Here is a 13,330-nt window from a genome sequence, read left to right as displayed (position 1 = left end):
TGCATCTGAAATTCAACAATAAAATTAAATCCTTAATTAAACTATGAACATTTTTGACTGACCGTGTCAATAAATAATGCATTCAAACTGATCACCAACATTAACTCAGAACACAATATTTAAAAAAACTTTAACCTGCAAAACAAAAATATCTAAAATTATTTGTGCTGATTTTTTTTTAATCAAAGACGATGGATTAATGGCTACAATACGGAAGAGGATTAGGGCCAATGAAGAAAAAAACGTTGCAAGATTCTCACTCTTATCTCAGAATTCTGACTTTAAAGTGAGAATTCTGAGAATAAAGTCAGAATTCTCACTTTAAGAATTCTGAGAATAAAGTCAGTATTCTCACTTTAATAAAGTCAGACTTCTGACTTTATTCTCAGAATTCAGATTTTAGTCAGACATTACAGTGAGAATCTTGCCAACATGTTTTTTTTGTTCCTTCATTGGCGCTAATCCTCTTCCGTACTACAATGAGCACGTTTTGCAATGCATAGCTTTTCGAAGCGAGGTTTGAAGGGCACAGCAAGTTAAAAAAAAGATAGGCTGCCTCAACAAGAAAGCTGTCTTGCAAAAAAAAAAAAGCAACTCTCAGCTCAATGCTCAATGTGTAGCCGGAACCTGAATTTTAGTTAGCAGTCACAAAGCGGGATGATTGTTGGCAATATTCGGCACGTTTTCGCTGAAAAAAACTCAAGCGGCTTATCAGCGTGATTGGGGTGTAATGTTTTCAAGTGACGCCTTAATTTGGCTTCATGCTGTCCACTTCCAACATTTTTAGACACAGTAAGCACACCAATGGGCGGCCCGGTAGTCCGGTGGTTAGCACGTCGGCTTCACAGTGCAGAGGTACCGGGTTCGATTCCAGCTCCGGCCTCCCTGTGTGGAGTTTGCATGTTCTCCCCGGGCCTGCGTGGGTTTTCTCCGGGTGCTCCGGTTTCCTCCCACTTTCCAAAAACATGCGTGGCAGGCTGATTGAACACTCTAAATTGTCCCTAGGTGTGAGTGTGAGCATGGATGGTTATTCGTCTCTGTGTGCCCTGCGATTGGCTGGCACCCGATTCAGGGTGTCCCCCGCCTACTGCCCGGAGACAGCTGGGATTGGCTCCAGCACCGCCCGCGACCCTAGTGAGGATCAAGCGGTTCGGAAGATGTATGAATGAAGCACACCAATGTTTCCTCGTCTGCCACCGTAGTCACAGTGAAGCCAAGCCCTGAGAGCGCCACTGCCCCCTAATGTAGTGGAGGCGCAACTGCACTTTATTCTAGGAAAAATATACCCCCCAAAAAATCCAAATAAAAAAATTAAAAAGCATGTTCCCCAAGGGGAACACGCGCCCCACTACTGTATTTGAGAAACACTGCGTTAAGGGAAGAACTACTCTTGTCAAAATAGCTTCATCTTCAGAAATCACACCTACCCATCAGCTGCGCGTTTAGCTACAGTATACGTTTGGTCAATTTGTTTCGATTACTTTGTGTTTACTGCTTCTCCTTTCATTTATTGGCGGATTCTGCTTATTTCAACTTGCAAACTGATGTTAGAAGGGGGAGTCCGACTGGCTAGGGCCGCGCACATTTCCGCCACGTCTGATGGAGTCAATTTGCCCACAGCTCGCAGGTTTATCTTTGTGCGGCCCGGCCTCAAATGGGCCGTGGCCAGTACCTGTGGTCTGCGGACCGGTAAGACAACCAAATGCAATGTGGAGAAATCATTTACAAAAAAGACGACGTACATCTGCGATTGTTAGTTTGGGCACGCCTATAAATAGCGCGTGACGAGTGTTGATAAAAAAAAAAAAATTCCAAACCGGAAATTACCGATCCGTATGTTGGCAACGCGGGAGATTCCGTGCCAAGAAGGACAACGTTCAGGTCGGTACTGCGCAGGTGTGTATAGCTGCCTGATTACTCCTGTCCTGGACTCCTGTTGCTCTCCCTCCTGCCTCGGCCCGAGGCCGTCACAGTTCATGAACGACCACCGGGATTTTCACATGAGAGTAATTAGACCATACTCGATAAAATGAAGGTTCCCGAAAAGGAATTGATGAGTGACATTTTGAGGCGACTGACAGGCGAATCTGCTCTACCGGTTTACAGCAACATCGAGAAATTCAAACGACTCAACGACGACTACTATGTAGTTGCAGAGGACTTCCGCGAAAGTGTGAGAAAAAGAGAACAGGTCAATGCTAAGGAGCGGCTTCGGGTGAGTGAGCGAATGCGTAGAATAACCTCGATTTTGATTGCGAAGAGCGGCTATCCGATATTAATTCACCACTCTACAGGAACGAATTTAAGGGAAAACACGATCGCCAACATTAGCTGGAACTCCTATCAAGTGTTTATCTCTGCGTAATGTCGCCGTTTAAAATTAGGGTCGCTACCTTTCCGATCTGTAAGTAAGGCACTCATGGCGTAGCGGCAAAACCAATCGGACGAAACAAATGTGGTTCCCCAAAACCCTGAAATGGAGCGTGGTCGACTGGGTAGCCCGTCGGCTTCACAGTGCAGAGGTGCAGGGTTCGATTCCGGCTCTGGCCTTATGGTGTGGAATTTGCCTATTCATCCTGTTCCTGCGTGGGTTTTCTCGAGGTACTCCGCTTTACTCCCACATTTCCAAACCATGCGTGGCAGGTTAATGAAACGGTCTATATCACAGGTGTCAACGTCAAGTCCTGAGTGCAAGATCTGCCCCGCCATATCATTTTATGTGGCCGCGAAAGCAACTCAAGCATGTCAACTTCCATGATGTTTGCTAAAATCTGAACCAAAATTTCAAATTGTCATATCTAATCCATAACAACAATACTTGAACGAGCCGTTGTTCTTGACTTCTCATTTCAAAACAAATTATCCACCAATTTGTTGTTCACTGTGTATATAATATCTGGAAGTGGTGAAACATTTATATGGTTTTACAAAATTCACAGTGATAACGGACCTCCGATGTGGCCCATGACAAAAAAAAAAAAAGAGTTTGACACCCCTGCTCTTAATTGTCCCTCGATGTGAGTGTGAGCGCAGATGATTGTTCGTCTCTGTGTGCCCTGCAATTGGCTGGGAACCAGTTCAGGGTGTCCCCTGCCAACTGCCAGAAGACAACTGGGATAGGCAAACTTGTGCGTGCGCATGCATACATGTTCAAGGCTGAATATACTGAGCTAGGCTAAACTTGAACATACTGTTTATCATTTATATACTGTAGAATGCTGTAACAACTGTACAATCATGACTGGCAGCGTAAAGGCGCCAGGCTGCCTGCATGCAGGCAGACAGAGGATTTGGCACAGACCAGAGGAGAACGCATCAGATATAGGTTACGCTCGCGCAATCCCACGTTGCTGTCTTTAATATTTCCTGTCTTTATTTTGTTCATTATTGTTAAATCCGTTGTTCACCTGTGTTTGTGTGTGAGACGGATGCATGGGACAATTAGTAAAGCATGGAACATATCACGTCCCGCATTGCTTTAATGCAGGACACAAAATTTTATTCCCAATTAAAGGACAATTCTGTATTTTACGGGACGGGCGGCAACCTTATTTAAAATTGACTTATTGGAGTTCATTTTGGTTCCACTTATATTTGAGTCAAATCCCATAATTAGAGGATAGGTATTATTTTTGTTGTTGTTGACACGATTATTTCTGCACACCGATAATTAGTTGAGATCAAGGCCTTTGAATGATTTCTTGTGGTTGCTCCCAAAAGATGGCCCCTGACATTCAGATCATGTTCATTGTGTTTTTAACTTTGCAGATACGGAACCTTAACACCATGTTCTCACGCTTGAAGCGAATGGTACCTCTGATGCGACCAGACCGCAAGCCCAGCAAAGTAGACACTCTTAAAGCTGCAACAGAGTACATTCGATTACTAGTTGCAGTTTTGCAAGACACTGAAACTGTATGGCACCTATCATTTTTCCTGTAACTGAATGCAGTAATAGTTATTTTTAAGTTGATCTATTCTTGTTGCTTTGTGCTCATTAGACTGAGGGCAGTGAGACAGACTTCCTAAAGAATGCAATCGCCTATGGTCAGCCAGAAGGCTTTGACAGTGATCTTTGGAGGGTGGATGATGTAAGTCTCTATCTTGGTGTTCTCTATTGAAGATTTTTTTTGAAAGTTCACAATTTAGTAGAAATAAAATTAATAATCAGACTGTGTGTGTGTGTGTGTGTGTGTCCGTCCTCTGTCATAGTAAATGTTCTCTGATCACGATGTTAAATATTGTTTGTCTTCACACATTGACTCACGGGTGTCAGCCTTTCAACTAGATTTAAAAATCACAGATCCAATCCAAAATTGTACCAGTCTATATAAACAACTTGTTTATTTACTGTACAGTTGACCCTCACCAATTTGTAGAGAATTGGGACTGGCCCAACTCACGAATGGTCAACATTTGCTAATAAATGACATCCACTGAAATGCATTGGGCAAAAAAAAAAAAAGCCTAAAACTTCTGCCCAAAATGACAACGTTCAATATATGGAAACATGGGGGGGGAAATCTGACAACTTTATGTCCCACACCAAAAATCTCCTTAATCCTTAAAAAAAAAAAAAAAATTGGGGGAAAAAAACTCTGACTGTATGCTGAGAAATCTTGGATTTAACAATAGCAGCACGGAATGTCCCTGCAGTAAAAATCCTTTGCTGTATTGTCTTACATTGCAGAGCCAATCAAAATGATGTCATCATTTATCACCAAATTTTGACATTGATCGCCAATTTTTGCATAATGTGCAAAATATCTACCGATCAGATCAATGTAAACTCTCTGAACATATTTAAGTGGTGCTGTCTTTCAATGTTTCAGTGACAAGGGGAGGAAGGGTAACTGTTTTTGAACAAAACCAATGTATCCCATGATCACTGATGATGGCACTTGAGCTGCTTGCTTGCTATCAACGGTTTGAATGGGATTTATAGCTCAAAATGTAGCAAGTTGAGCAAGGTGTCTTTGCGGTGGGTATTGGACAAAAGAGAAGAAATGTTTAGAACCAACACCAAATGTATGAGTCTGCATAAACAAAGAATTGATGGGGGGGTTTTTTTGTACGTGGTCTACATTACAGTTTCTGAATCTGTCAGAGGACCACACAGAAGACTGCTTCATCATGCCCTCTGAATCAGGAACAGAAGATGGAGATTTGACCAGATTGGTGTTCCAACATTGTGCGATGCCTGCATACCAGTTCATCATTCAAGGAGCACCCAACCAATCTTCGGTAACGCATGTTGCGCATATTTTGGCGTCTTGACACAGAATAAGTTGTATGGAAAAGTATTGACAGGTATAAATGCTGTCAACAGGGGTTCAAATAGTGGGGCACCATGCAGGTGAGGTGCATGACAGGAACATTTGCAAGAAATTCTGCTTCAGTGGCAATGTACAAACATGTGTCGCGAATCGGCACAGCATTGTACTTTGTACTCTCCTGGCAAAAAATATGCAATCACGGTCGAGGGCTGGGTGATCATTCACAGTCTGTATCTCACTAGACACATTATCAATATAAAATGCCGTAGATACGTTTGAAATCTCAGGAAGCAAACCGTGGAATTGTGCATGTTGTAGGCATAGACGATGGTATCGTGTTCGATTTGTACCCCAATTAAAGCATATAAGACATTTAAAGCCCAAAAAAGTATAGTGAGCGCATCAGAGCCGCTCATCTGCAGACACAAAGGAGAAGCTCAACCAACAAAGAAGTGTGTGCATGTGGCGCTGTGCATGTATCCTGGCAGAATTTTGTTGAAATGAATAAGCAGTCGACTCCATGCAACACTTGTAATAAGATTATATTGTGCATACCAGCCTAACGCCTCCGGATGGATGCGTAGCATTGCGCTCAAGTAAAAGCATGGATGGACTGACAAAGAGCTCGTTCAAGGATAAAGTAGACAGTGAGCAAACTGTGATGCCTTCACTCCAATAGAATATTAGGTAGCCACACTTGGGTTGCATGAACCCTGAATAAAAGTTAATGTAACTGACGACACTACTGGTTTAGGGTAGCGTCTTCAGAAAATAAGCGATTAAAGTGCACTGTTGGCGCAGCAACTTTGGACATTACACATGTCAACATACAGTACATAAATGAGGTTTTCCCCACCAAAGATTATAAATTGTATTTTTCCTCTTCATAGTTCTGCTCTATTTAATTTGATACTTAATTACTTGACATATTTTATATTTAATCAAAATTTGTTCGTGTTCTTATTGTAAGTAGTTTAAAAAAGGCAATCACTATTGCACTATTGACTGATATGAAATACTTGTGGTGTGAAAAATGTTTCGGCCATATCACCCTTCCCTCTGAAGCACATTGTTTAAAAAGGTATTTGATTACTTATTGACCCGTTTGACACGGATCAATGTGAAATACTTATGTCGTGATCGACTTTTGAGCCGTATCACCCAACCAAAGAATCTCCATTCTCGGAGGATGTTCATCCAGTAGTTTGTACTTGTAGAAACAAATTCAATCCCAGACATGACATAAAACAAAAGTCTTTTCAAATGGCAACTTCCTGATTTCAAGAAATCAAGAAAGAAAATGTGGTAGTGAGTATCGGTTGCATTTTTAAACCAAGCACAGGGAAAAAATGTGCAATCACTCAATTCTGAGGGGAAAAAAAAGGGGGATATCCCCCTGTAAATTTCAATTATAAACTCTAACGTGCATCCGATTAGATCTGCTCATTCGTCCGCCGTGACATAAACGGGATTGATCGACTGATTTGAATCATGGCTCCAACGCGGGCTGTGTCAACTGAAACAAAGGAGAGATTATCAAACTCCTTAAAGAATGTAAATCGGCACGTAATGTCGCACAAGATGTTGGTTGTTCAGTCAGGTGTGTATAAATCTGGAAGAAGTAAAAATAACATTGGAAGGTTGTTAAAAGCAAGCATGCAAGTAGACCAAGGAAAGACAGAAATAAGAAACTAACAAACCCAGCTATAAGAAACTGCCTAAAGTAAATGGGATTTGTACACAGAAAAGTAAAACAAAAGCAATCATTAACACAACTAGAAAAAAAAAAAGATGTTGCCACGCGCTAAAGAAAAGCACTCGTGGAGTATGGATGACTGGATGACAGTCAAGTTGTTGACAATTTGGACACTTTTTGTATCCCGCCAATTGATTTGGGGATGATGAAATAAGTTTGTCATGATGGTTGCACCTAGTCATAGAACAAAAACGGTGAAAGGTTTCCTTGGAGAAAGACAGTCGGTCAATGTCACGGCCTGCAAATAGTGCAGATCTCAATGCAACAGAAAATCATTGCAAGTTGAATAAAAGGTTCCAAGATGGGGCTCCACCTTGAAAGGCTGATCTGGCAAACGCACTCGGTGTAAGCTGCAGCCAGATTGATGAAGAGTATTGCTTGTCACTCATTTAGCCCAGGCCTCCGAGACAGTGGTGTGTTGAAGTGATTTTGGGTCATAGTTCCATTTTTTTTTTTTTGTGTGTGTGTGGGTTTTGTTTTGTTTTTCTTTTCAGGAAAAATGACTTTCTTTTTTTTTAACTCTCCTGCCTGATCTAAATGAGATGTGGTGCCAGACCTCATCACTTCTTCCACTGTGTCTCTTCAGCTCGTGACAGTTGCTGTAGAACGTAAAAATACAAAGTAACGACGGATATATGACAGTCGTCATGCAGCGTTGCTTATACTTCCAATTCAAAATAAAGGAACACAGCAATTTGTCAGATCCTGGTAACAAGCGTATTGCTACTTCCTTTGTCTCAATGAAACAAGGAATTGTTTGCTACAATATCAATATTGTTATCGAGCTCCATGAGTCATGACCATGTCTGGTACTCTGGGTGTTTTTCTCCACGGTTGCATGATATTTTAATCACATGAAACTGAGTGGCACGTAAAGGTTTTGCAAGTACATCTTTTGAGCAACCCGGGGAAAGAATGCGTTCGAGGATGTGTATACAGTAAACCCCTGTCTATTGGGGCTTCGCTATTCACCTATCAGTTATTTTCGAACAAACTCTTCTGTTTGCAGGTAGAGGGGCCTTTATATAATACTTCAGATGCCACGATATGGTGGTGCCAAAGCCCGGTCTTAAATAGGATTTGTTCTTCAGGCGGTATATTGAGGTGGTCCCGACCGAGAGACGAGCTTTGTATGTCAAGGCGATTGGTTTTGTGGAAGTTGAGTCTTTGCCGCATGAACACACAAACTTCAGTTGCTTCCGCCTCAACCCCCCCGTCCCAAAATGAAATATGAAAGGCATATTTATTTTTCAGGGTGATTTGAAGTTTTGAGACTGTTTGCCGGAATGGTTTGTGGTGTATTTACAGTTGAAACTATGAATGTAGTAAAGGCAATTGTAAACATGTTTTGATTGGTTTTTTTTTTTTTTTTTTTTTTAATGTGATTTCATCAAGTACTTGGAGTTTTTGCTCTTCATGGTATTCTCCTCCGCACACACATACCCGCGATAGTGGTGATTTTAACAAACGAGTTGGCACCCTCCTCCCTCTCAGCCTTAGGGAGGCTGCTTTCAACACAGTTGTGAGATCTGGGCCGAGTATTTTAACTCCCACCTTTTGTACAACTTTAATCGTTGGCAACGTTACTTGGAAGTGGATATCTGTGGAAAGTGGGGGAGAAATGCTCTGACGTGCATTTATTTTTCAATTATTGTCCCTCACACCCCCACACGCACACATAGAAATAATCACTCTGACATACTGGTGGCAAATGCTAACCCTCAATCTGCTTTCAAAGAGGCACCTTTCAGCAATAGTCAAGATGGAGCACTCAAACTCTGCAATCAAATACATTTTTAAGATGTGCCATTCGTGAATGGTGGACACAAAGCATTTGATTGTGTTGACTCGTGTGTGTGATACACTATACATTCAAACTATCTACTTCTTTGTCTAGTGTGTTTTGTTGATTTTGAAGGTGAAGAGGTTCTGATTGAGACGGCTCCCACTCAGCAATTTGCCATACTTCACCGTTTTAATGAGCTACTGCTCTGACAAAAGCTGACCTTGTACGTCCTGCTAGATTAGAAACAAATAATTGATTGTAGCGATGTTCCAATCAGGGTTTTAAAATGTATACTGTATAGCCCCAAAAGGTACAGCTTGAGTCATAGTAGAAGCCTGAACCTTTCAGGTCTGTATGTGATACCGACAGCAATATTTTAGCTCTGGATGCCGTTAGCTGGGGACCGCAGCTCTACTGATTTTGCGATAAACACATCGCACCAACTAAAGTAGTTGTGCGGGAGCTAAAGGCAAGGCAGATTTAGTCATATGCATTTCATACATGAGCTAATTCAGTTTGCTGCACAATATTTAAAAGCATTCACAAACACAATAACTAAAGACAAACACACATGAAAGTATAAAAGGTAGCCCAATAAAATGGCATACAGCACGTCAACCTCACGGTGCAGAGGTCATGGGTTCGATCCCAGCCTCCCTATGTGGAGTTTGCATGTTCTCCCCTGGCCTGCGTGGGTTTTCTCCGGGTACTCCAGTTTCCTCCCACATTCCAAAAACATGCATGGCAGTCTGATTGAACGCTCTAAATCAGTGTTTCTTAACCTGGGTTCGATGAGTTGGTCTCAGGGGTTCGATGGAGCCTCTGCCATGGAGGGTAAGACACACGTGACTCAACATGTTAGTTAGTTATGGCCCGCCCGCTTGGCCATCACTGGCTGCAGAAAAAAAAAAGATACTGTATACAGTACTTATCTCTTGACATTTTATTTACTTATTCTGGTTTTATTAAATGCGTTTTTTTTTTTCCCAAGTACTGGATCTTGAATTTGTAAAAAAAAAAACAAATTTTCACTCATGAAGGGTTCGGTGAATGTGCATATTAACTGGATGGGTTCGGTACCTCTCAAAAGGTGAAGAACCACTGCTCTAAATTGTCCCTAGGTGTGAGCGTGAGCGCAAGTGGTTGTGCCTCTCTGCGTGAATGGCTGGCAACTGGTTCAGGGTGTCCCCCGCCTACTGATGACAGCTGGGATAGGCTCCAGCACAGCACTGTGAGGATAAAGCGGATCGGAAAATGAAGGAATGAATGAATAATTCTGTTGTCAGCTTATTCCATTTGCCAAAGCACAAACTCTTCAACGTTGTCGGACGTCATACATTCCACAAATGATTAATGAGATTTAGGCTGCCATAATGCAGTAAGAAACATAAGATTATTGTACGGTTTATTGCCATTATCCATCCATTATGATCATGATTGTTAGTGTCGTGTTTTATTAGTATTTCAGCCCAAAAAGAGCAGAAAGAGAAAAGATTCCTGCAGTAATACAGTGCCCTCTCGTGGTAAAGTATTTCACTACAATTTAATTAAAAAATTATGGATTGGGCATCACTCTTATCAATATACAGTTGCACTCGATGATTCAAACCACATTTCGAATTATATTTGCAAAGACTTCAAACCTGTACAACACTATCAATCAACAAAACAAGAGTAACTGAAATATCTCAGTCCGTGTTTGTCAGTCAGACTTTCTAAAATGTCATTTGTGATGTGGATCGCACCATTGTAAATGCAATTGTACATGGATAATGTGTTCAATCAGAAGTACATTGAATGTACCGGTAATTGTTTTGTTAGAAACATTGGCAAATTAATTCTCCTCCGCCAGGGATCTTTCCTATGAAGAACAACCTTCAGCAGCTTCAGCAACCTTCAGCAAGATGCTAGAAGGTGCCCTTTATTTTTTTATTTAACTTTTGCAAGTTGTATTAGTTTGTTAGATTGGAAAATTTATTTCACTAAATATGGTCTTGTTAACATTTACAATGGACAACATATTTGGATTTGACATGATTGTAAGTCTTAGTTTTGTACTTGCTGTACCATGTGCAAGATAATTGTGGGAAAAAATGTTTGCTTTATTTACTGTAATGGGAGATTTGTTTATTTAAAATAAATTAAAATGACAGCATTTTTTTCCCCAACTGTTGTCAAGTCTTCTGAATGTACAATTTTTTTTCCCCATTCCAAATCGTATAGGACATAAACGTTATGGATCAAAGTTAAATTTAAAGTTTGAAGGTTAATTTCTTTTTCTTGTATGAATGGAGACTAAGGCGGCCTGGTTAGCACGTTGACCTCACTGTGCAGAAATGCAGGGTTCCATTCACTCCGGCGTCCCTGTGTGGAGTTTGCATGTTCTCCCCGTGCCTGCGTGGGTTTACTTCGGGCACTCCGATTTTCTCCTACATTCCAAAAACATGCTTGGCAGGTTAATGGAACACTATAAATTGTCCCTCGGTGTGAGTGTGAGCACGGATGGTTGTTCGTCTCGGTGTACCACACCTACGGCCCGAAGACAGCCGGGATAGGCCCCGGCACCCCCCGCGACCCTTGTGAGGAAAACGGATGGATGGGTGGAGTGGAGACTAAACAAATTCCACCCAAACCATGGTGTATCCAAAAATACCTGGCACTCTGTTTTTGTCAAATTTCTTTCTTTGCCTCGACACAGTGAGGAGTGTCCTTGATTTCCTGATCTGAAAGGAGGCAACCCTCGTCACGTCACAGTCCATAGAGTCAAATAGCTCGAGAGTACTCAGCTTTCCGCGCACCATGGATGGTCCCAAATTTTTTTTTCTCTCCTAGTACGAAAGAGGGGCTTGACCTATACATAGGGGCGCAGAAAAAAATAATGTATAAATATATTTTACGATGTCAACTAAAATGCGAGAGGGGCTTAACTGGGGCTGTATACATTTGTGACGGTACGATTTGGACTCAAATTTACACCAAAGTGCATTTCCAGAGGTGGATGGTACAAAATCTTCTGAATATGAGCAGCCCAATAACACAATTGGAAATTTGTCAACGACAACCCTTCTTCGACCTTACACCTTTGCGGCAGAGCTTTAACAATCCCAGGTACTTTATCCTTGCATAAACATCATTACATTGTTTGGTCTATCGTTTTCAAGATACTTTTATCAAAAACGAAAGACAGTGAAGAAAGAGCAACAAAAATTTAGGCAAGCTGTTCATCTTCTAATCAGCGACAAGGCTAGATTTTCCCATTTCTGAAGGTCACATCTAAGGTGAGTCATTACCGCCCTCCACCGTCTCTGGCTCCGGACCAGGGCCTGACCTACTAAGTGTGGCTGTTGTGGATTCTTATACCACACTTTGACACTTATTATGCTGAATAAACACATTCACCAGCAACCTGTAGCTTTTGAGGAAAATGAGGTTTTTTTTTCTGGGTCCAAAGGTATGAAAGACTTGGAAGTGTTGAAGGAGAGAGTAGGTTGCTGCTTGTTCTGAAAACAGTAAAGACATGACTTGCCTTCTTCCCCTCTGCTTATCATTTACTGCACCTCCACAAGGCGATATTTCTGATCACATTCACCTTCAAATATTTGAAGCCAGACTGAGACAATTTCAAAGGGATATCCACTTCATCTAATTGAAGTCCCCATTTATTACAGATAGATAAGATAATGACTAGATTTGGTCTCCCACAGGAGAAATGCTGCTACATACAGTGGACAATACAGTGTAGACCAAATACAGTGCAGACTAACACAACACTCATCTGAAATCCATAACACTTTACAGGCATATGCACACACCACACTGCCCTCATGTCCTTCAGCTTGTCTGTCTGCATCCCTCTAATTGTTTGTGAATTCGGCTGATAGCATGTGGATAAATTAGATTTTATAGTGCTTTAGTTGTGCACAGAAAGGGCTCCTATACCGCCTTCCTGAGTTGAGGAGCTTATTACGGTAACTGGGCGGCCCGGCGATCCAGTGGTTAACGTGTCAACTTCACAGTGCAGAGGTACCGGGTTCGATTCCAGTTCTGGCCTTCCTGTGTGAAGTTGGCATGTTCTCCCCATGCCTGCGTGGGTTTTCTCCGGGTACTCCCGTTTCCTCCCACATTCCAAAAACATACATGACAGGCTGATTGAACACTCTAAATATTCCATAGGTGTGAGCACGGTTGGTTGTTCGTCTGTGTTTGCCCTGCGATTGGCTGGCAACCGGTTCAGGGTGTCCCCCGCCTCCTGCCTGAAGACAGCTGGGATAGGTTCCAGCACCCCTCGCAACCCTTGTGAGGATAAAGCAGATCAGGAAATGGATGGATGAAATGGATTACAGTAACTGATATAGTTGTAGTTGTAGTAGGCTTACAAACATAACAGTCATCAGCACAAAGCAAATATAATTTCTATTCCCAATATTATCACAAACTATGTAGGATTTAGAATAAATTGACAACGGTTCCATCATTCTTGCAAATAGTGGAAAGAAGCGACACCCCTTTTGA

At 41.8% G+C, this 13,330-nt stretch overlaps 1 protein-coding gene across 2 annotated transcripts; it reads left to right on the top strand.

The window, feature by feature from the left end:
• Positions 1-1,914: 1,914 nt before the first annotated feature.
• Positions 1,915-10,986, top strand: figla (folliculogenesis specific bHLH transcription factor). 2 transcript variants are annotated; one of them, XM_086112257.1, is made up of 5 exons: positions 1,915-2,215; positions 3,769-3,915; positions 4,002-4,091; positions 5,092-5,244; positions 10,671-10,986. In XM_086112257.1, exons 1-5 carry the CDS (start codon positions 2,030-2,032, stop codon positions 10,683-10,685), a joined length of 591 nt encoding a protein of 196 aa, XP_085968383.1. In that variant the 5' UTR covers positions 1,915-2,029; the 3' UTR covers positions 10,686-10,986. The 2 variants fall into 2 exon arrangements, with proteins under 2 accessions (XP_085968383.1, XP_085968382.1); XM_086112256.1 differs by having other exon boundaries at positions 5,092-10,986.
• The last annotated feature ends 2,344 nt before the right edge of the window (positions 10,987-13,330 follow it).

Source organism: Hippocampus guttulatus, chromosome 5, assembly GCF_054856545.1.
Source record: "Hippocampus guttulatus isolate MCC_2025c chromosome 5, RoL_Hgut_1.0, whole genome shotgun sequence".
Taxonomy (NCBI): domain Eukaryota; kingdom Metazoa; phylum Chordata; class Actinopteri; order Syngnathiformes; family Syngnathidae; genus Hippocampus; species Hippocampus guttulatus.
Note: the sequence above shows the minus strand (reverse complement) of the source record. Positions and strands in the feature narration are given on the sequence as shown.